General features: G+C 36.6%; 1 protein-coding gene across 1 annotated transcript in view; it reads left to right on the plus strand.

Annotated features, from left to right (window-relative positions):
• The window catches only part of LOC306888203 (PTB-containing, cubilin and LRP1-interacting protein-like), a 31,957-nt gene extending 10,839 nt beyond the window's left edge, over window positions 1–21,118 (plus strand). Inside the window, exons 2-3 of the mRNA XM_079446393.1 lie at window positions 5,642–5,788; window positions 19,058–21,118. Of these exons, the coding sequence (XP_079302519.1) occupies window positions 5,642–5,788; window positions 19,058–19,546 (636 nt within the window). The 3' untranslated portion in view covers window positions 19,547–21,118. The remainder of the gene's footprint in view (window positions 1–5,641; window positions 5,789–19,057) is intronic.
• Window positions 21,119–25,728: the final 4,610 nt, after the last annotated feature.

A 25,728-nucleotide genomic window follows, 5' to 3' on the forward strand; every position in this document is an offset into this window, starting at 1 on the left:
TGCAGGGTCAGAAAGCTCTCGGATTTCATCAAAAATATCTTAATTTGTGTTTCGATGGGTGAACAAAGGTCTTACAGGTTTGTAATGACCTGAGGGTGAGTAATTAATGACAGAATTTACATTTATTGGTGAACTATCGCTTTAATAGATGACTGCATTTACTATATATTTGTGTAGGCCAAGTTCATATCACCCTGATTCTCTTGTCAAAAACCCAGTAGGATTTTTAGATTGGCTTTTTGGATTATTGTGGAAAATACGCTCTGTGACCAAGAAATGATGCTTACAGGTTTATAATGCTTACAGGTTTTGTTCTTCATGACAATCTTCACAAATAAACACATCTTTTATGAATTTTGAAGCCTGTATGCAATCAGTGAAAAGCAAAAAGGAGGCTATAAATTAATTACTTCAGTCGCATTACTTCAGCATTACCCATACTAAGCTTCCAACAACTTTCAGTCTTTGTTTAAACATTTTCCCTGAAAGTTTGAGTTAGAATAGTTTATAAGAGCACAATTATAAACACAATGTGGCTGTATTTTATGTCATAGAATATATCTTGAGCACAGACCATTGAGACATGAATGGGAAGTTCACGTTTGGACCAAACAGTTAAACTCAGTCTGAAAACATTGCCTGAATCATTGTAATGGTGGCTACAAATGTCCCTGAAGATGAGTGGAGACGGCAAACTCATGGCTTTGTAGTTTAGTTGTGGAAGTCATTAAGCGAAGGCCTTTGGCAGCGGTGAAGGCCAAAAACAGTGTTTTGAATTGTTGCAGATATTGGCAGGCATTGTGAGGACTGTTGCATTTAACTCAAAATGTTCCGCAAGACTCTGTTTATGTGTTTCTGACCTATATTTTTCAAGACCATATTGCTAAGGAATGTCACCAGAAGTCAGCTAAATCTGAGTGCGGATGAAATACGAGGCTTGTCAGATGTAATCAAGCTGATAGCCACCAGAGAGCTGCCTGATCCGTTTCCATTGTCTCACTACCTCGCTAACTCACTCCAGCTCTCTCGTGTTTTTCTCTTTCTGTCTCTGTCTGTGAGTGATATATGAATGAACAGAGACACTCCTGGTCTTGTTAAACCCATCATTGCAGGACAGACCCACAAACACCCGTATAATGTGTTAAACACTGACACAGGTTAGTCCATCTCACCTACACACAGCAGGCATACACATATGGCTCACAGTTTAAATCTGACAAGTTGGAACGTACATAGAAACATTGCATATTTTAATTGCATTTTATTTGATGTTGATGTTGCATAGAATTAGGCTAGGTTAGATTCTCTCACAATCGCTCTATCATCTTCATTTACATTCGTAGACTAAGTATCTAGAAGGAAAGTACTTTCAACAACTATTATTATGATTGGTAACTGCTGCTTATGCATCTTATTTGACAGAAAGACTAAGGTAAAGCTAAACAATATATATGCATTTCTTTATTTTGGCTGCCTCTGACATGTTCTGTGGTCCTGATGCAAAATTATAAGTTTATTTATTTTTAAAATGTATTTAGTTTTTATGATAAGACAACATTACAACAACATTAGGCCACCATTTTTCTCACTAGAGCATTTGTTTTGGACCTTGGGTTTGTTTGGCACGAGTACTCATGTTGGTGCTTGTGTTGATGACACAAATGTGCCAAATAATTGACTCAAACTTGGATTTTGACCAAATGATGAAAGCAAGTGTGAAATTTCCAAAATTTCCAAACCTTGTTCCCAGAAACCCTATATCAGTCCATATTTTGGATATCTCCCTTATCTGACACCCATTTATTTTGATCTTGAAGCAACTACTGATGAACTGAGGAGTAAAATCTAGGGCTGCCACTAACAACTAATTTATCGATTAATCTAAACGATTAATTAAAAAAAAAATTACTTAACTTTAATAATAATTTATTAAACTATATTTATTAAACCAAATGAAATCCAAATTTCTATGAAATCCTTTTTTTTTGTTAAGCAAAAGTAAAGTGCAACATTTTATTTATTTATTTATTTATTTATTTTATAAAATCAATTAATTGGAGATGCTTTTGATTATTAAAATTTAATGGAACCCAGAAAATAATGGAAAACAGAATTTGCTAAAGTTAAAACTGTAAAACTCAATTAATTAGACAGGCTTTTCGACTAGTAAAATTGAATTTAACCATTAAAACAGAGTATAGAAAATTGAAAATGGAAAAAAAATGAATTTGGAAATAAAACATTTCATAGGGCCCTATGATTATAATTTTTTTTTTTTTTTTTTTTGCGGTAATACAAATAGATGTAAGTGAACAATAGCCTTTAAAATGATTTAAAATACATATATAATAGCAACGAGGCAATAATAATTAGTTCAAATAAAGTATCAAAAGCAAGAAATCATAGTTTTATTGAACATTATAAACAATAGGACTAATGTAGATTACGCATTACAACAAAGGCCTGCAGGGGGCGCCAACGGCCTGACGATTGTTTTTACACATTACTGTGTGATCTAATTCTTGTTTAATATTAACCTGCACCGTTTAATCCAAATATCCACTTAATCTTTAATATTTCTTTAGGACAGAAATGCTATAGCCGCTGTAATTAAATGAATATGTGGACATCAAAACGTGTAAACTCAGAGTGAGGGTTTGAGCTTTTATTTTGAAACCGTGATGTATTCTCCTGTGTTTGCGTCGATTTATCAATTATTTACCTTACAAATCTGATGAAATGGCGCACCTTGCGTTCCCAGATGAACGTAATCATAAACCCAAACTCACAACAACATGCAGAGATGGAGTTTGAGACGCTCCACATGTAAATGATTAGTTTCTGTTGAATTACTGTAAACGGAGCCGCTGTGTACGAACTTAACCTACACGCATGGAAATTATTAAAGCGCATAACATTATACGGTATTAGAACTGCATCGCATATAAATATTTAATTAAATCGTAGTGTTTGTGAATTCACAATTATGCTTAATTATGATTTTTAAATGGGTTTAATATATCATGCAGCCTTGCAAAATAGTCTAATAATGTGTTTTATGGATTCTCATCCGTGAAATGCACCGCTTCAGGTATTTTGCCAGTTAGTTGACACGAGCAAAACGAGGATTTTTAAAATTCGAATAGTCAAAGAAAATTTGACGAATCGCGACAGCCCTAGTAAAATCCATCGTATTTGATTAGGAACTTTTTAGAAGGAACACCCTTGGGAACCGTTGTTAGTGTGGCACTGTGCTGCAGATGTGACCCTTAAGTTTGGCTGAAGACAACAAACTCGAGGCATTAGTAGTTCAGGTGTGGAAGTCATTAACTGAAGCTCATTGGTGGCAGTTTGCGCCAGGAACATTGTTTTGAAACAAATTGTAGCAGATATTGGCAGACATTGTGAAGACCTCAGCAGACAGATAATGTAAGAAACATTTTGGAGGTTCAAAATAAGTCTAGCGAAGCATTTTTGTATGCACAGAGATGAGGATATAGACCCTATAGAAGCCATTTTAATGTGAAGCAATATGAGGCTGTGTCACATTCTGCTGACAGTATGCTTTCAGATTGAAATCAAATTGACTTCGATCCATCAATAAGCCAGAAACTCTAATTATAAAATTACAAAATGCATACTGAATTATGAAGTAGAACTCTCCTGGTATAATCAATTAAACATTCTACGCTGCAAGTTTACTATTTCAGTTTGTCTAAAAAATGTCAATAGTTCACTAAAAATAGTTGTTTAATTACTGCAACTGAATTTAGGCATCACAACATTGTAATAGACAATATGTAAAAATGAAATTTGTTGTTTGTTATTTATTAACAGCACATATAATCTAAATATATATAAAAAAATGAGGGAAATGAGCAGGTATAGTTAAATATCCAATGTGATGATTTTGTTTTTGCTGGGTCACATTGCTCTCATTACATCTAGCAAATCCGAAATAATTCTAAATTGTTGATGATGCGCTTTTTGAAGCTCACATGATGTTTCTTCAGCACTTGTTTTGGTTGGCCACTAAAAACAGAAGTGAAACTGTTCCTGTTCAGCTCATTGAAAGTTACAAAAACGTGCATCCAGTGTTGATTTAAATGGAGAAAATGTGCATAGAGCCTTCCTGAAATGAGGTCTTTGCTCTGAGAATGTCCTCCTGTTTCTCAGAATCTCTCGCTCTCTCTGGAGAGGAACCCTGTGCTCTGTAGGAGGTAAAGTTTGGAAAACAATATCTTATTTCAGGAAGGGAAGTTTAAGGTCGACATACCAAAACTTTGAATTATCATGGTTTTAAAAGACGCATTTTATTATGACCCTGTGGAAATGCAGACGGCGAGCCTATGTTTTGGTTACAAATAAAGAGCAGGAGATGACAATGACAGTGCAGTTAAACACAAACACGTGCCGTTTTCCATGGAAGGCCTCCATTGCTCCTTCTCTACGGTCTTCTGTTGAATAAGCTGTAAATAGACTCTTTTTGACTTCCTGACTGAGAATAAAAATGAATCACAGTGAAAATATTATGAATAAAATTCCAGATTTGCTTCAACACTTCGCCCTCCCCTGAACAAACCTTTCTTTCTTTCTCTCTGCTTCTCTCTTTATTCTTTTATCCTCCGACCACAGGAATGTTTCTTTCTCTCAGAAAGTTGTGAAGTGCTGATTCTGGGCTCAGGGTGCGTTTATACATGTGGCTTCTGTCGTACACTCGTTTCCTCTGTCTCACTCGCTCAGTTCGCCCGCTTTTCCATATTTCTTCACTTTCTTCTCTCCCTTCATAATCGTCTATCATCTTTGGATCGGAATCAGATGAATCTGAATGGACAGGATTTAACAATAAATGCACTCTGTCCCATAAATGTTTATTTAGTTTATACTTTGGCTAATTTTGTCATGTCTCAGTAAAAGTGTAGAACGCTCCATTTAACACATTTTATAAAGTTTAAATAGTGTGTTTCAGCATATGACTCTTTTAAACTGGCTTGTCTTTGTGAATCAGGAATGCACAGCACAGACAAATGACACGTATGAGTCGTTTCTATAAATGAATCATTTAAAGAGACACATGTTCTATGTACTTTATAAGTGTTGGTCTTTATAGGAGTTTATGAAAGTTTATGAGTTTCATAACAACTGTTCATGATTTCATGAGAACCAATAGGTTTGGGAAAAGAAATCCCAAGTATCAACTCCATTTGATATCCGCAGATTTGGTTATCATGCCCATTAAACTCCACAGTTTGGTTCATTTTATTTAATGTTTTATGAACTTTAATATTTTTTGTTATGTATAAGTTTGAAGGTTCCCTGTATAATTGTTACTTATCCCATTTAAATCTCCCTTAGCAAATAGTTTGAGGGGGTGAGCGCTGTCTCATTTTGTATTTATTATATATAAATAACACACTATTGCAGAATGAGTGTGGCCTGAGAGGGAGACAGACGTCTGTGTAATATCACACAACTGTGCTATAAACTTTATGGAGTAACTTGGATGTTATGCGCAAACAGTTCATTCATCCGTCCAGGTTGTGGAAGTGATGTTTTATGAGTTTAAACAGAGGCACCTGTGGATCTGTATTTGTTAAACATGTTCAAACTGCAGCCTAAACTGAGTTCTTCTCTTTTTCAGCATCTACAGACCATGCTAAAGACCAAACTCAACGTGCTGACACTCCGGAAGGACCCGCTGCCTACAGTGATCTTTCATGAGCCAGAAGCCATCGAGCTGTGCTCCACCACACCTCACGCGAAGAACCGCACACACACAGGATATAAGGTAAACAAGCTGTTGTGTTCATTGCTCAATGACAAATAAGAGTGTCTACGATAATGAAAAGGAGTTTTATTAAAAACATCTAGTTTAAAATGCATGTAACAAATGTTGTCATGTACTTTTGAAAAACGTTTATACCATTTTCACAAGAAGTTTAAATTTATCGTCATTTGGTGCAACCATCAAGTGCTTTCCTGTATCTCAAATAGTAGAGCATGGTGCTAGCAACGCCAAGATCATGGGTTCGATTCCCAGGGAAAGCAAGAGCTGATTAAAAAATGCAAAAACTGTTACTTGAATGCAATGTAAGTCACTTTGGATAAAAGCGTCTGCTAAATGCATAAAAGTAAAGTAAAAGAACATAACATTTTTTTAGTTATTCCTTGAATGAGTGTAAACGTCTTGCCATTTTTTTTAATCTAAAAAAAAAAAGATTTTTCTGTTTTTAGAAATATCATGAATTATTCATTCAGGATATGATATACATTCCTGAACAAAATTTTAAGACCAGGGGAAACATTACAAGTATTCGCATTTCGCACTGGTGGATCGTAAACCAGGTTGTAAGTACTGCTTCAAAATGCCAAAAGAAGAAACAGGAGCAAGAGACAAAAAATAGAGAATAGGCAGTTTATTGAAAACTGTATTTAAACTCAAACAGGCTGTTCATCAGCTGATCAAAAGTTTAAGACCATAGCCTTAAATAGTTAAAATCGGCGCAAAAATATGGCTTTCATGTCGTTGTCCTTCAGGCAGTCACACTGTCATGACCTCCTGATGGCAAAGGTATAATCGGCTCGTGCAATGCGCCATTGCATAACTTTTGACACACCGATGATGGGTCTTCTCTATAATATTCCTGTATTATGTTTTTACAGCATCTTGGTCGCACCAAATGATTTGGCAGACAAAAGGTTCTCAAATTTGAACAAATAGTCAAGCAGTTCTGTTCAAATATTTGGGTTCACTTTATATTAGGTGGCCCTTGACTGCTATGTACTTGCATTGAAATTAATAATTTGATACAATGCACTTATTGTGTACATGTTTTACATTGTACTTATATATTTAAAATACCTATATGTAATTAATTTCTGTAATTACATTTATAATTATACTGATGACCCATCCCTTACACCTTAACCCACCCTTAAACCTACCCATACCACCAAACCGGTCACTAACCTTAACCTTAAATTTTTTTTAAGTTCCACAAGTAGTTTACAAATGACACCCATCACATGAAATTTGGACACATTCATGTACTAGTGTTTGTCCACCTGTCCTTGTAGAATATTGTAGAGTCACATGCATGTATTGAGAGAAAGAACAGTCGGAATAATACATCAGCTAAAAATACAGAAAATCTCTCAAGGATATCGGCCTACTAAAGAAGCTGATGTTGTTGCCATGGAAACCTCAGCATCCATTCATGGCAAAATGCTGCCTAAGACAAACACAGAGCATCTCTGTCTGTCTCTTTCTTTGTCATGTTTCTTCCACCTCACTAGTGTTTCTCATTCTTTCTCTTGAAATCTGTAGAGCCTGGCATAATTTATGCCAAATTTCTAACATTAAAGGAATGTACTGTGGGCACACATTTGCGCTCAGTTGAAACATTTCACATATTTTCATCGGTGTATTTTTACATGGACCTCAGAGAATATAAAGCATCTGGTTTGCCCTAAACACACGCCACCACAAGCATTTCTACATTTTTGGGTGTAGACTGGTTTTATAATGATTTGCATGTTTCTTAAGATGGCAGAGGCTGTTTTAACCGATGTCTGACCACGTGTTGTTGCATGAGAGTAGCTGTTTGAGAGGGTTAGTGATAGACAGACAGACAGAAAGAAAGAACCACCTAATCATCCACTGAGGCCCTTTGATTATGTAACAACTCAACAAAGCTAGTCTATATGCTGTTTCCATGGCGACCAGCCCCGCTCTGTGTGTGTGTGTGTGTGTGTGTGTGTGTGCGTTTTATACACACACTCCTGTGCTCACTTCTCACTAAGCGTACATGAAATATCTGCTCTTCTTTTTTTAAACCAGTGTTATTTTAGTATCATTGATAAGCCATTTATAGTTTTATTAACAGTTTGAATTTTTATTTTTGTTGTTGTTAAATGTCTATATAGATTTTATTCAGTTTTTTTATTTAAGTTTAGTTATTTTACTGCATATACTGCAAGTTAAACTAAATTAAAATTGTAAATGTTGCTTTGGCAACTAGCTGAAATAATTAGTTTAAGTCTAGGTTTTTTAATATTTGGATTTTTTTGTGTGTGTTTGTGTTTTTATTTCATTTGTAAAGTTTTAGTCATTTTGTGTGTTTCTTTGTTTGTTTATATTTGTTTGTTTTTGTTGTTTTTTTGTCATTTATTTATTTATTTATTTATTTTTATATATATATATATATATATATATATATATATATATATATATATATAATAAATGACAAAAAACAAACAATAAACAACTATATATATATATATATATATATATATATATATATATATATATATATATATATATATATATATATATATATATATATATATATATATATTTTTTTTTTTTTTTTTTTTTCTTTCAGTTTTACTTATTTTAGTGCATCAAGTTGAACTAAATGAAAATGAGAAATGTTACTTTGGCAACTAGCTGAAGTAAAATAAGTAAGTTTTGTGTTTTATTTATTTATTTTTATATATATTTTAAATTTTTAAGTTTTAGTATTGTTTTTTTGTTGTTTTGATTTGGGTCAGTTTTATGTCTTCATATTAATTTAGAATTGTATTAATTGTATTAATTCTTCAGTTTGAGTTATTTGTGTGCATCAATATAAAATGAAAATTAGAAATATTGTAGTTTGTGTATGTATGTGTGTATAAGTAAAAAATTTTTTAACTAATCTTAATAATCCTGGTTTCAACCTGTTTCTCGTTTCTGGATTTTGTTATTCCTGTCCTTTATTGTTCCCCGTCTCATTGAGATTGTACTCAGTTTAGTTTCTGCAGGGCCAGTGTGTGTGCAGACAGATGTGATTAAATGATGAATGTTTCCCATGAATGAGTGTGTTGTTATGTGTCAGTAACTGTGGTTTCTGTATTGATCTCCTCATAACTCTGCGTGTTTGTGGAATTGGCCGTTCTTTGATCAGTCATACATGGGTTTAAACTGTCACCACAATCCGCCATAAACGCATTCTTCCTCTGCCCTGATGTCTGTCTTATTCTTTGAATTCCCACGAGATGAATATGCGCTTTGAGAGATCTGAGACCTGTTAAAGAAGCCATGAGGCTGAAGTAGACTTTAAAATGGCACTTATTTTGCGTTCTGGGTACTGTTAGGGTACTGCTACACAAGTGTTTGGTTGTTGGCCTGTGGAAGTTTGCCCAAGACAGACATCTTTTGACCTCTGCAATGAGTCACTTTGTGTTTTCAGTGTCTCACGCCATGAGGGCCACATTTTTAAAGCCAGCATTAAATAAAAAAAATTGCCGCATTTTCTAACGGCATGTTATTAGATCTTATTGAGAACAATTCATCCATGCATTTATTTTTATTTTTTTCATTGTTGACCTATCCAGTGAAAATGTTATAAACGCATAAACACACAAAAATAATATGAATACTGATCTAAATGGTTTATATGACAATTTTGTGTGCAAACCATATTTTATTGATTTTTCGTTTTATTTACTTTTTTTTTTTTTTTGCATTTATTGTAGTAATTTCAAATTTACAGACAAATAAACAGTCACAATCACAAGGCAGAACCAAACAAATAAATACGTTTTTGTTTAGTTTTTTTTATTCTATTTTTGTATTTTTCCTTTTCATTTTAATTGTGAAGTTTATGTTGTGTGTGTGTTTATTACTTTTCAAATCAAATCAAATCAAATCACTTTTATTGTCACATCACCACAGCACGTGTGCCTTCGTGAGTGAAATTCTTGAGAGCGTGCTCCAGACACTGCAAAAACAATTTACATATAGACATTACCATACATACGTACAGACTTATACAGATGACAATGTGTAATATACACATACATATACTCAGTACACATAGTGTACTATTAGACAGACATACAGTTACCGATACACATTATACACAGTATGTAGTACACATTCTACGTTATATACACACAGTAATATGCGAAGATGCAGCAGATTATATATAAACCGGGTGTGCAAATGTCATGGATGTGCATTGGATGGTATCCGGTGCTGGCAAAAAGATTGTTGTATTTGTGCAGTAGTGTACTGGTAGTCCAGTTTGAACTGTATGGGATTAAAGTGCAGTGCGTATACTGTAAAGTGGGATTATGCTGTAGGTATATTAGTTTTGACTGTTCATTAGCCTGATAGCCTGAGGAAAAAAGCTATCCCTCAGTCGGCTAGTGCGGGATCGGATGCTGCGGAGACGTCTTCCTGAGGGCAGCAGAGAGAGCAGTCTGTGGGACGGGTGGCTGGAGTCACTGATGATCCTCCGGGCTTTCTTTATACACCGCCTGGTGTAGATGTCCTGGAGGGAGGGAAGCTCACCTCCAACAATGTGACGGGCAGTTCGCACGACCCTTTGCAGAGCTTTGCGGTTGCCAGCAGTGCTGTTTCCAAACCAGGCGGTGATGCAGCCTGTCAGGATGCTCTCCACAGTGCAGGTGTAGAATGATCTGAGGATGCTGGGGTTCATTCCAAACTTCCTCAGCCGTCTCAGGAAGAAGAGGCGTTGGTGTGTCTTCTTCAGCACTGCATCTGTGTGAGCGGACCATGTGAGATCCTCAGTGATGTGAACACCGAGGAATTTGAAGCTGTTTACTCGCTCCACAGGTGTCATGTCGATGGTGATGGGTGTGTGTTCTCTGCTCTGTCTCCTGAAGTCCACCACCAGCTCCTTGGTCTTGTCGATGTTGAGTGAGAGGTGGTTCTCTTGACACCATTTAGTCAGGGTTCTCACCTCCTCTCTGTAGGCCGTCTCATCGTTGTCAGTGATCAGGCCTATCACCGTTGTGTCGTCAGCAAATTTGACGATGACGTTGGAGCTGTGTGTTGCTGTACAGTCGTGTGTGTACAGGGAGTACAGGAGTGGGCTGAGGACGCAGCCCTGAGGAGCACCAGTGTTGAGGGTCAGCGGGGATGAAGTGTTGTTGCCCATTCTGACCACCTGACATCTGCCTGTCAGGAAGTCCAGGATCCAGCTGCACAGAGATCCGTTTAGTCCCAGAGTCTGGAGCTTCTCAACCAGTGTGGCAGGCACTATGGTATTGAATGCTGAGCTGTAGTCCACAAACAGCATTCTCACATAGGTGTTCTTATTTTCCAGGTGGGAGAGAGCAGTGTGCAGGGTGAAGGCAATAGCGTCGTCTGTGGAACGGTTTCTGCGATATGCAAATTGTAGGGGATCCAGGGAGTCAGGCAGCACAGAGCAGATGTAGTCTCTGATGAGTTTCTCAAAGCATTTGCTGAAGATGGGTGTCAGAGCAATGGGCCTCCAGTCATTCAAGCATGTGATTTTATTTTTCTTTGGTATGGGCACAATGGTGGATTTTTTGAAGCATGCGGGAACCACAGACAGAGAGAGGGAAAGGTTAAAAATGTCTGTGAAAACCCCGGCCAGTTGGAATGCGCATGCTCGGAGCACACGGCCTGGGATGCCATCGGGACCCACAGCCTTGCGGATGTTCACCCGTCGGAAGGATCGGGTTACATCTGCGACAGAAAAGGAAAGTGCGCTCGCCTCTTCTGCTACAGCCGCGGGAGCGCGCTCTGTGTGGGCGGTGTTGTGAGCCTCGAAACGACCATAAAAGTTATTAAGTTCGTCCGGTACAGAGGCGGCAATGTTCACAGTAGCTGGTTTATTCCCTCTGAAATCTGTGATGTTGTTGATACCCTGCCACATGCTTCTTGCGTTGTTGGTTTTGAATTGTTCTTCAACTTTGTTTTTATATTGTCGTTTGGCAGCTTTGATTGATTTCCTGAGATCGTAACTGGCTTGTTTGCGATCGTCAGAGTTTCCGGATTTAAAGGCAGATGTCCGCGCTGACAAGGCTGCTCGAACATCGCTGTTAATCCACGGTTTTTGGTTGGGGTAGATGCGGATTGTTTTTGTCAGTACTACATCCTCTACACACTTCCTGATGAAACACGTTACAGTATCTGAGTACGCCTCTATGTCGTCATCAGACGCTGCCCGGAACATGTCCCAGTCCACGTGATCAAAACAGTCCTGTAATATAGCGTCTGATTGGTCCGACCAGCATTGAATTGTCCTGAGGGCGGGTGCTTCTCGTTTCAGTTTCTGCCTATAAGCAGGCAGGAGCAGAACGGAAGTGTGGTCCGATTTGCCGAAAGGTGGGCGGGGGAGCGATTTGTAGGCGTCCCGGAATGGAGAGTAGCAGTGGTCCAGTACACGATCACCACGCGTGTTGATGGTGATGTGTTGAAAGTATTTTGGAGCTATTGTTCTGAAGTTGGCTTTGTTGAAGTCCCCCGTAACAATAAACGCTGCATCTGGGTACGCGGTTTCCTGCTCGCTTATATTCCCATACAGTTCCTTAAGTGCCTGGTCTGTGTTGGCTTGAGGGGGAATGTAAACAGCTGTGATTATGATCGCTGTAAATTCCCTCGGTAGCCAGAATGGTCGACACAGAAGCATATGAAATTCCAGATCAGGGGAGCAGGAGGATTTAATAGAGTGTAGGTTCCTTTCATCACACCACGAGTTGTTGATAAAGAAACAGACGCCCCCACCTCTGCTTTTCCCTGTGAGCTCTTTCGTTCTGTCCGAGCGGTGCACGGAGAACCCCGTAAGCTCGATGGCTGAGTCTGGAACCACTGCCGACATCCAGGTTTCTGTGAGGCAAATAATGCAGCAGTCCCTTGTTTCCCGTTGGTATGAGATGCGTGCCCGCAGTTCACAGAGTTTGTTGTCCAGTGACTGAACGTTAGCCAGCAAAATAGTTGGGAGAGGAGGTCGGAGGGGACGGCGTCTGAGTCTGACAAGGACGCCGGCTCTCTTCCCCCTTTTCCGGTGGCGTTTCCTCGGTCGCGATCGTGCAGCCCAGACAAAGGGCTCTGATGCGGTGTCTGTAAACAAGGCGCCGGCGTTCAGGAACTCAAAGTCCGGTTTGCGTTGCGCGACGAAGGAACCAATGTTTAAAAGCGTGTGTCTGTCGTAGACAGTTATACTGACAACATCTAACACGTGAAACAACAAAATAACAAATAAAACATAAAAAACATAAGAAAAACTGCAGAGTTTTCTTGGAGCTCGCAACACGGCTGCCATGCTCGGCGCCATCTTGGTTCATTCACTTTTTATGTCTTCATAGTTTTTATTCATTTTTATTTCAGTTTTAGTTATTTAAATGTTAGACTTGGTGACACATGAAGGATTTCTCCAACCATTTAATTGCTTAAACTCCACCTCTGCAATCTCACGTTCATCTGCCAGCACTTTTAAGCACAACGCCCAAAAATCATGTTTCGCTCAATAATCCATCATAAAGACAGTCACTTGCTACCCTTCTGAATGAATCAGTAGTTTAAACAAATTGGTTAAGTATATAATTCAATGACTCAATCATTAAGATTTGCTGCCACCTACTAACAGGTTTAGTTTCATATTTAAAAGTATCATTTCATTTTATAAAATCATTTCATATTTCAGTATTCAAAATATTATTTTGAAAACTAATCTTATAGCATTATTTATGTTTGTAATTGTATATAACAGCCTATAGTGTATTAATTGAGTTAATTGATTAAATGTAAGAATTTGACATAAATGATGCAAGCATCTACTAAAGTTATTATTTTTTAAATGCCCCATAATGGTAAAAATGTATAATTGACAAAATCACAGAAACATGTCAACGTTGACTAACTTTAACTCACTTGATCAGTAAGATTCTCTTCAAACTGTTTCTGTGCTATGACAGAGAAAACTGACTCTAGAAGATGTTTATGCGAATGTTTCAAAAGCACCCCATGTGGCGACTCACATTTATCCAGCATTATGTTTTGAGTTCTGACAAATTTCAAAATACAGTGACGCATGAAATTTGCTTATGTAGCTATTAGCATCTATGTTCACGCACTTGTGTAGCGAATGTGTCTGGACTTCAGCAGTGTAGCAACACTTAGAGCGGATGACTCATAGTGTGTGTGTGTTTGTACTAGCTACTCTTCATTTAGATGCGTTTTTGTGGGAATGTGTTTGGTGAGAGTTTATTTCTGTGTAAGTTGGTGCTGTATGTTTGTGAAAGCCTTCATTATGAAGTCAGAGGTGAAAGATTAATTCTGTGAGCTCAGCATGTACAAAGTCTGTTCTGTGTGCTGTTTACACACACATACACACACACATATTCTGTTAACAAACATAGTGCCCCCCCCCCACACACACACACACAGACAACAAAGTCATCACTTTCCCTCAGAACAAACTTTCTCTTGCTTAGACACACAAGCACACTCTTTCACATACACACACGTGAGAGCGTTCAGTGTATATGACTGTGTGCATATACCGTCATACAGCTGTGTCGGGGGACACATGCGCCTCTCATTCTGGAATCATTAGCGTTCCGCTCTGGAATGCTGAGCTGGTGAAGAATTCTTTTTTTTCTGAATTATGCATGGAGAGTCTTGAACACCAGATATATTGTCATTCCTCACGCTGCCACCTGCTGGACACAAGAGTCACGAGCAGAGCAGCTTGTAGAGTTTTTTAGGAGTGTGTGCTGGAAATGTTGTTTTTTGACTGATTTATATATGCTATTAAATAATTGGTAGACAAAGTAGCATTGGGTGATGTATTATGTGATGTAATATATTTGCAACATTGCATTTCATGTTTCATGATTTTAGTGTATTTTTATATAGCAATTAAGTTTCCCAAAGGTTTACAACCTTGGATTTCATGAGAAAATATTTGTCACTTTATGCAGTTGTATATATTATTTTAATTATTTATTGTATTGAATTTTACCTCAGACAGTTAGACCATTGGACAAAAGCAAACTGTCTGTAAAATTAATTTTATTAATTTAATTAGTATATTTACGAACGAGTTTAAGATTATTCTAAAAAAAAAAAAAAAAAAAAAAAAAATTATATATATATATATATATATATATATATATATATATATATATATATATATATATATATATATATATATATATATATATATATATATATATATATATATATATATATATATATATATATATATATATATATATATATATATATATATATATATATATATATATATATATATATATATATATATATATATATATATATATATATATATATAACCCACCCTTAAACCAATTTTTTTTTTTTTTTTTTTTTAGAATAATAATATAATTTTTAATTTTCATAATTAAATTAACTGGGCACAAATTTGTCTTGACCTCCCTCATCTGTGCTTGTTTAATTGCAAAACTGAATATAAATGGAGATGCATTTTTATTTAATTTTTTTGGTACTGCCTTGTGATTGAACTGCTTATTTGCTTGAAAATACTACACTAAATATAATATTGAAAAATATTTTAATAAAACTTGGTTTGCACACAAAATTGCAGTGTCATATAAACCAACAGACAACAGTCACTGTTTGGTTGAAACAAGTTCCTTCTGAAAAAAAAAATCACTCATTTTTACCGAAAGGCTGAAAAATATTGAAATACAGCTATTTTTGGCTGTAACACCCAGCCCTTGGTATAAAATACAAAACGAGTGAATCACACACACAGTGAGTAATTGTGGCCACGTTGCATAACAGTGTTGGACAAACAACATTGTTTCTCCATGTACTTTGTGTAGGTGTGTGCATGTGCTTCCACTGTGTGGATATGCTACATCTTGTTTTACAAGTAAGTTTAATTGATTTACAGTCATAGGATGCCATATTTTCATGATATTCCTGTTCTGATGTCAGATTAATGAATTGCTCAATCACGTTGAGCGCTGTGCATCAGAGATCTGGAAGAGCAGCTTTATTGTTGGACGGCTCTCAGTTGCCTGTGGTGGTAAGAGGACAGAGAGATGAATGAGCGCTCTGTTGCTGTCTAGACTCTGTGGTGACTGAGAGGCATCAATCTGCCTCAGGTGTAAACTGTGAGAAATCATCAAACACTGAGGTATATGCTCACACACACACACACAGGAACAGACATCATGAGCCTCGTGTGAGCAAACACACACTTTCTCAGAAAGACTGTAATCTGTCATGTCGCCGCCGAGGGAAATACACATCAAATACATGAGGAACGACTTGACGAAAGAGTGAGGATCTGGGATATTATAGTTTTGAAAAGTTAATTTTGATTTTATTTTCGTTTTATTTGATAAAAAAATACTACTTTGTGGTCTTACTGTGAACAATTCATTGAAGTTTATTCCAAAGAGAGAAAAAAAATCTGAAACCTATTTAGTCAGATGTAGTTGCTTTTCATTTAAATGTTTGTTATCTGGTCTCTCTCTCTGTGTGTGTGTGTGTGTGTGTGTGTGTGTGTGTGTGTTTAATATACACTACTCTTCAAACGTTTGGGGTCGGTTAAATTGTTTTTACAGTGGTTTTCTATCTCTTATGCTCACTATGGTTGCATTTATTTGATCAAAAATACAGTAAATTATGAAATGTTATTGCAATTTAATATAACTGTTTTCTATTTGAATACATTGTAAAATGTAATTTATTCCTGTGATCAAAGCTGAATTTTCAGCATCGTTACTTGAGTCCTCAGTGTCACACGATCCTTCAGAAATCAGTCTAAAATACTAATTTGCTGCTTAAGAAACATTTCTGATTATTGTAAGTGCTCCTTAATATTTTGTGAGATTTGAAATGCATTTTTTTTTGTAACATTATAAATGTCTTTTGTCATTTTTGATCAATTTTAATGTGTTCTTGGTGAATAAAAGTATTAATTTCATACTGACCCTATAAGCTTTTGAACAGTAGTGAACATTTTTAATCAGTACTTCTCACATTTTTTCTTGTTGTGGTGATTGTGTTTATTTACAATAATAAGGCTTAATGTTATCCATCAGGTATTGGGAGAAACGCACGTGCTCGCTCAGTGCCTCATCTGTTAGTCATAGTGTAGTGAGGGGCTTCGTTCAGGTCAAATGTTTTCCAGCACTTCTTCCAGAAGAGAACACTCATCCTCTCTCTCTCTCTCTCTCTGATCTAAATCGCTTTCAGAAGAGAAGAGATATTACTGGCATTTCCGCTCCCTGCTCACAGGAAGGCCTCATCTTTCTGTTTCAGACACAAGAGAAAGAATGAGATTAAGAAAAACAAAACGCATCTGGAGAGAGACACTATAGTCATGTTCATGAGAGGGATGACTTTGTATTCTGCTATGAAATTATCTTAGCAAGTACAGCACAGATGTTCAACCCCTTACTGGTCTTCAAAGTTTGTACAGTGTGTAAAGCAACAAAACTATTTAGTTTAATTGTATTCTTAAACGAGTTAAAGAAATGGGAGGAGAGACCATGGTCAGAATTAGACCTTGTGGTTGCAGACTAAACAAAACGTCTGGAAGAGGAAAACAGACAGCCAGACATTTGTTTTTTCTTCTGTAGTTTCACATTTTCTTCCCAAACCCTTGCCAAAAGCACACGTATTCAAACACAACAAGATCAGGTATTCACAACTACTCCTCTTCTTTGAAATATTTTCTTTATAAATAACAGAATATATTTACAGCTCTGGACAAGTGATACATAAGAATGAGGAAATGACTATATATATATATGTATATATATATGCATGTATGCATATATATATATATATATATATATATATATATATGTATATATATATATGCATGTATGCATGTATGCATGTATATGTGTATATGTGTATATATGTGTATGTGTATATATGTATATATTTATGTGTATATATATATATATATATATATATATATATATATATATATATATATATATATATATATATATATATATATATATATATACACACACACACATATATATACACATATATACACATATATACATATATATATATATATATATATATATATATATATATATATATATATATATATATACAGTGGTGTGATAAAGTGTTGGCCCCCTTCCTGATTTTTATGCATGTTTGTCACACTTTAATGTTTCAGATCATCAAACAAATTTAATTATTAATCAAAGATAACACAAGTAAACAAACATGCAGTTTTTAAATGAAGGGAAAACTAAATCCAAACCCACATGGCCCTGTGTGAAAAACTGTTTACATCTGGCGTAAAAGTAACACAGCATTTCAGAAAAAGAACATCATACCAACAGTAAAATATGGTGGTGGTAGTGTGATGGTCTGGGGCTGTTTTGCTGCTTCAGGACCTGGAAGACTTGCTGTGATAAATGAACCATGAATTCAGCTGTCTACCAAAAAATCCTGAAGGACAATGTCCGGCCATCTGTTCGTTACCTCAAGCTGAAGCGAACTTGGGTTCTGCAGCAGGACAATGATCCAAAACACACCAGTAAATCCACCTCTGAATGGCTGAAGAAAAACAAAATGAAGACTGGAGTAATGACCACTGAAAATTCAGCTTTTTACTTTTGTCCAGTTTTTTCAGATATTAGTAGTATTTTACTAAAACATGTTACTTAATTATATATTGCTTTAAAAGAATACAATGTAATTTTTTTTTCCCCAAAGTGTTTTACTTTTTCTTTTTTTTTATTAATTGACCCAAACAAAGAGGACCTAATTAAACAAATGTCTCCATTATTATTCTATAATATCCATACCTTGTGTCTATCATTCACAGATATAACTATGAGAAAAAATAAATACTATTAAAAATAAAACATTTACAGTAATTCAAAAATTATAGATGAGACAAAACGGGAAAACACGTTCTCGGTATAACAAAATATATTGATATATTCAGTAACCAGTAAAGCCAAAATGTATATAGTTTTCAGAATATTATTAACTAGTTGCTTATTAGCGTGCATATTACTAGCATATTGGCTGTTCCTTAGTACTGCATGATCATAATTTAGATCCCTTAATCCTTCCCCATACCTAAACCTAACAACTACCTTACTATTAATAAGCAGCAAGTTAGGAGTTTATTGAGGGAAAAGATGTAGTAAATAGTTAGTTAATAGTGTGACCAAATATTTATATTTAAATAAATGTTTTTTTGTGCGTGTGGGCATTTGTCTGAATTTTTCTTTTTGTGTGTTTGCCTTTGACTAGGTGACCTACCTTGGCAAGGTGACGATTTCCGGCACTCACTTCCTGTCTGGCTGCACCGAGTCGGCTGTGGTGGGATTATGGGACACCAAGCGGTCTTCCGTGGCCCACGATGACTCCATCACCTCTAGCAACGCCATACTGGAAATCCGGCCTTTCCAGGTACGACTGCATCACCTGGACGGCCGGGGTGAAGCCACGGTGGCCATGGACACCTTCCAGGTGGCTCGCATCGCGTACTGCACGGCTGATCACGAGATCAGCCCCAACGTCTTCGCCTGGATCTACCGGCAAATCAACGACGATCTGACCTTCCAAATGGACTGCCACGCCGTGGAGTGTGAGAGCAAACTGGAGGCCAAAAAACTGGCGCACTCCATGATGGAAGCCTTTAAGAAAACCTTCCACAGCATGCGCGGCGACGGACGCATCCACAAGAGCGGCTCGTCCGACGAGTTCCCCGAAGAGGCGAGCACCCCCGATGACGGCTGAGAGACACGGGGGGTTGGGAACGACTCTCATGCTCTTTACATCTTTTGTGCCATAATAGAATATTCAGAAAAATAACCACAACAAAAAGAGAATGCAAATGGAAATTCAAACCAAGAAACTAGTCTGCCTTTTTTCGATCTTGGCTGCCAGACAGTTCGTGCCCGTTTTACAAAAGCGTCCGAGTGTCAGCGTACTTAACCACAGTCACACTCCCACTTGAAAGCTGCTGGTTTTGATATGGCGCGTGTGAATTGGCAAGAACTTGTTACACGTTCACCTGTTATGTTACTTTAGTTTTTGCCGATCAAACCTTTGGATCTGGGAGTTCCTGATGTGCGTGCAGAAATCTTTTATGTCGTTTTTTTAGTTAACGCAGAGGTGTGTTTCCTCTGCTAAGAAGAGTTTCAGAGAAATTAAAAAGATATAATTTTGATATTTATGGCAGGCAGCCAGCCTAGGGCATTTCTGTACCTTTATCGGGCCATAGAAGCGTAATTATAGGGACCATGCATCGATTTCTATGTTTTTTTTTTTTTTTTTTTTTGTTTTTAAGATGCCAAAAGCCAGTGTGCAAGTGTGTGTGTGTGTGTGTGTGATCTAGGGTTTGTCTGCAGCTCATGAGCCTTTGATTAACTATGGACGGGTTCTCTACTACAAGCTGAGTGTGCTTGTCTGTCCAGCATAGTTTAGTGTGTTTATGTGAGTGTGAGGTGTTTTTCAACAGAAAATACCAGCGCTTGTGTTAAACGAGATGTTCAAAGCGAGACGTTCCAGATGCATCGGTATTTTAAAGCCATAGTTCACCCAAAATTAAAATTGTCATCATTTACTCAACCTCATATCATTCCAAACCTGTATGAGTTAGTTTTTTGTTTAGTACAAAAGAAGATATTTTGAAGAATGCTGGTAACAGACAGTTTGCAGTAGCCTTCCGTAGTACAGAAAAAAATAAAATGTATTTGGTTACCAACATTCCCCAAATTTTCTTCATTTATGTTGAATAGAATTCATTTTTGGGAGAACTGTTTCTTTAACTCATGCAGGGCTTATAGGTGCGGTCACGTTTGTCCTTGTTCTACAATCATGCAGATTTCGCTTGGTTTGAAAGTGGCTTCTGTGCGAGCTGTGCTTTATACATTGCTATGCTATTTATTTTGACCTTTTTTACGCAAAATCTCTCTGAAATATTGATATTGTGACTGCACCTATAGTTCACGGTCGTAAACGGAAAGTTGTGACAGGTGCTTTCGAAATAATGCTTCATGAAGCTTTGAAACATTTTTATATATTATTTTTTATTTTTTAATCATTGCATCAAACTCACTAAGTCATGTGATTTCAGCAAATGAGGCTTTTTAAGGTCAAACTGTTTCAAACCTGTTGATCTAGTAAAACTATCAATGGTTTTTAACTGATTCTGGTTCATTTTTGTATTGATTTAATGATCTTTAATTGATTTGCGTGTATAATACGATAAGGAAAATTATACTTAATCGCTTTTAATCGTCCTAGATTGCCTAGCCCTGCCTAATGATGCAAAAACAAGGCCTACAATTTAATAAAACAAATTTTAAAGAACCTTCATGTGTAAGTATTTGTTGATTACTTTTAATAGATTACACTTTCATGAAAAAAATATTAGCAGTTGGTTTGTAAAAGTTGTCATTTATGCATGTTTGGACTGAGTTTTTGCTACATTTGCATCTTTGTGAGCAGCGGGTGCCGCCAGGCTTTGAAAACAGTGAATGATTTTATGAAGCAATGTATTCAGTTGATTCCAAGCTTCAAAAAGCGTTGTTTCTCCCATCACGAACAGATCTTGTTATTGGTCCAACGTTCACATACAGGGTGTCGGGACGTCTGTCTGGTGGATTTAGAGAGAGTGTTTTGTGCAGGGAGATTTAGGACCCCAAAAGCATAGCAACCCCCCCCCCCCACCCCCCAAATGCTGAATGTATGAAGTCTCTTGTGCTGCAAGCGCTATATATGTACTGGTACTGAAAGCCTTGTTTGATTATCATTTTAGATTTTTTTTATATATATTACACATTTGCATTTACAGGTAATTTGGAAACTGTATAGGGATTTAGAGTCACTTTTTGTCCAAGATGTCCAGCACGTGTGTGTAATATAATGCATGTGTGATTTTACATGTGGCTCCACTCACCTGTGAAGACCCTGTTATGGGACGATGGATTGTGGAGCATCGAGCAGATGAATAAACGGACTCTATTTTGAATTCTGATTGGGATTCTATTGGGGTGCATCTGGCAGTGAACATTTATAAATATAAAGAAATATATATAAAAGATATATACAGTGTATTTGAAACTCATTTGATAAACTTGTGTAAATACAAATGTATCCATTTTTTCTTTTAAATACTGCATTAAATGTTCAATATTTTGAATAAAGTGACAAGCACCATTACAGAAATCAGTATTATGGCCAACTGTGAAGCAGAGGATGTGAGTGATGAAATGTCTTTGGGAGAATGGGGATGAGTGTCTCTGTTGTTGTTGCTGTTTTTTTTTTTTTTTTTTTTTTTTTTTGTAAAATTGTAGATGAACATTCTCACTACATGTCTTAATGGCTCAGACTCGCTTTAATGTTTTGAAATGTTACCATATGTGTTTTCTATGCTGTATTTGCAAAGATAAAAAGATACAGTCATATATAAACTATTTACCAAGCTAAGTTGTTTCTTTTCTGTTATTATTTACATATATTATCAGACTGTGGTGTATGGGTCAGGTTTTGTAATTAAATATTTTATGCACATTTTATTTTAATAAAATGAAAATATATATAATCTATAAAGTAACTCAGAGTTGCACTTCCATTCTCAGTCAGTAGGTGGCGGCAGAGACCTAAAAAAACTTGTTTTTATATTCTGCCACTATATTTCTCTTCATCTTGAGCCTCTAGAGGGCACTGCAGCATTGAAAAGGATAAAGGAAATGTATAGAAATCATCATTTTAATGAACGATATACACCTCCATATACGATATAGTACATTTACGCTCATTAATTTCATCTTGCATGCTTGATTTTATTTCTACTGACAGGACTTTTGTGAAGGTGCCCGTATGTGTCAAATAAAAATCGATCATGCAACATCATTAGTGCAAGATAATTATAGAATCAAGCTCGAGGCAAGACATTTGACGCGGAAGGAGATTGGACATAACTATAGGAGACTTGAATGGCTGATTCATTTAAAGTGTAGACTAGTAAAAGATGCTTCAGAAAGTACTACAAACCAGCGTGAATAATACATCATTTCCCCCTCACTTCGATATACTAATATTTATTATTTGAAGCACTCACCGCTTTATATAAGCAGCTCTCGTGAGTCAAAGTGAACAGTTTCATGTCAGATTCAGTCATGAGTGAGATTGCTGAACATATGGCTCGGATCAAAGGGTTTATATAATGAGATATATATATATAGCCTTCATGAGAGCTGTCACACCTCTACTGCACACTCAGCTCTTCAGGTTCACTGCTGTATCACGAGCCAGAATTTACATAAGTCCCACTATCATTTTATAAATAATACTGTTTTTGTGTCATGGAATGTCATTTTTAGTTTTTTAGGTGAGAATGTAGTTGTTTAGGGTTCAAACATGCAGTTTGTTAATAAAGATAACACCTATATGAAAATTTGCTTCTACTTATGAATTTTTGATTCACTAAAAAGCACCATCTCATAAGAGTCATTCGTTTGGGAATCTAACTACACCGGTTGAGCTGTATGTTTCTGTATATGAATCTTTATGTTTTTGATTTACTAAAAGAACCAGCTTGTAAGAGTTATTTGTTTTCTGAATCTATCTACACGCACTGTAAAAAAAAAAAAAAAAAAAAAGAAGTTGAGCAAACTTCAAATTTTAAGGCAAACAGCTTCAGCAGATTTTTGAGTTTCCTCAACTTGATGTTTTAAGTTTATACAACAAAAAGTTGAGAATCTCCTACAAAAACAAGTTGGGGAAACTCAAAAATCTGCTGAAGCTGGTTGCCTTAAAATTTGAAGTTGGCTCAATTTTTTTTTTTTTTTTTTTTTTTTTTTACAGTGCACTTGTTGAACTGTATATTTTAGATTAACAAAAAAGAACCAGCTCAGAAGAGTCATTTACTAGGGGAATCTGACAACACTATGGTTGAATTGTATGTTTTTGATTGGTTAACCCAATGCATTTTGATTGACTAAAAATAAAAAATAAATATATATATATATATATATATATATATTATCAATATAAAAAGTCATGGAAGACCCTCAGTGTTGAGCAGGGCATGATAGTACTAGTCAAAACAAGCTGTAAGTGACATCTGCACCATCCGCCCAGCTGATCCGAGGCCGTTGGGCGTTGCTTGAAAGGGCTGTGTCAGATTAAGCAGTAGCATCTCAGCATATCTACCATCTCTAATTGACCTTTTAGATAGCAGCAAAGATTGAATCCTGATATCTGAAAAAAGGCATCAAGAGAATCCCCCTGCCCAATTCTCTCCTTTTCTTCATCCCTATGAACACTGTTTGGATCTCCTATCATACCATCATCCATCAGTGAAGCACTATGACCTGTTTTATCACAACCTCAGAGTCCAAGCTAATGTGTCCATTGCTGATCTATGACCAGTGTGAGGTGGCGTTATCACAGGAATAAAGGTCTGCACCTGATTCACTTTAATCCCCACACAAACTCATATCAGAGAGGCAGGTGCATTGTGGGTAATGAAATAGCATAGTGTTATCAACAAAGTTTTTGTAATACAGATAGCATCATGCAGGGGCTTTAATGGAAGCTGTGATTAGGCATCAGTGATGTCCGAATGGATGAATTAGCTTGCTTGTTTTTCTCAGGTTGTAAAGATCAAGTGTCATTAATGCACCCCACTGATTCATTCCAAACACAGGCGGCGAAGCAGAGGAGCTGATGCAACCTTACAACCTGCTGATATTTACACTCAGAAACACATCAGTTAAATGAACTGAAGTTCAAGAAAATGTCTGGAGATTAACCCCATAAAGCCTGATATATGAAATAATACTCAGAAAAAAAAAATATATATATAGATATATCACAAAAATCTATTATACAATTCATGTGTGTTTTTGTTGACTTTCATAAGGCTTTTGTAGTTCATATAGTATACTAGAGATTATCGAGTTTATACTTAATGAGGAAAAAACTAATCAGTTTTATTCAGATGCGAAAACTGAGCAAAAATATGCACTTTTCCTAAGAATGACTTGTTCTCTATATGTTGGTGGTAGCGTATTACAAGTAATGCGAGTTACATAATCAGATTACTTTTTCAAGTAACTAAGTAACATCAGTTACTTTGCTTTTCCATTGACTGACAGCTCTCCTGACCGCATGTTGAAAGAAATCGGGAGTAAGTACAGAGGTGTTGTGTGCGCTGTGTATTATTCCAATGCTTGATCCATCTGTGTGTCTGTCATGCACTCTCATCTCAACCTTCTGCACACAGACAGAGTAAACTCATTTGCTTTGATTAATTCGGCATTTGTGGGGAAGTCGTGGCCTAATGGTTAGAGAGTCGGACTCATAATCGAAAGGTTGCGGGTTCGAGTCCCCGGCCGGCAGGGATTGTAGGTGGGGGGAGTGAATGTCCAGCGCTCTCTCCACCCTCAATACCACGACTGAGGTGCCCTTGAGCAAGGCACCGAACCCCCAACTGCTCCCCGGGCGCTGCAGCATGGCTGCCCACTGCTCCGTGTGTGTGTGTGTGTGTGTGTGTGTGTGCGCGCGCATTTGTTCACTACTCACTGCTGTGTGTGTGCACTTGGATGGGTTAAACGCAGAGCACCAATTTCGAGTATGGGTCACCATACTTGACAATACGTCACGACTTTACTTTATATCATCTGGCCCCAGCACCTTACATGTGTATTACCTGCCCCATCTGAATCAGGTATAAAATCCCTGCATGTCCTTGGAACACCGTTTTGAATGTGAAATGATTTCAAATTTATTAATACATTCCTGTGAGAAACAAAGCGACAGCGTTGCTAAGCAAATAGAGAACTGCACTTGACTAGAACAGACTTCTCATAAATAATAAAGTGGTTAGAATATGACTCAGAGTCCAACAAAACAAATTTGTCTTCAGGTGCTCAAGCTCACTTCACCTTGAGTTCATAATGCAATGC

This window comes from Barbus barbus, assembly GCF_936440315.1.
Source record: "Barbus barbus genome assembly, chromosome: 22".
Lineage (NCBI taxonomy): Eukaryota > Metazoa > Chordata > Actinopteri > Cypriniformes > Cyprinidae > Barbus > Barbus barbus.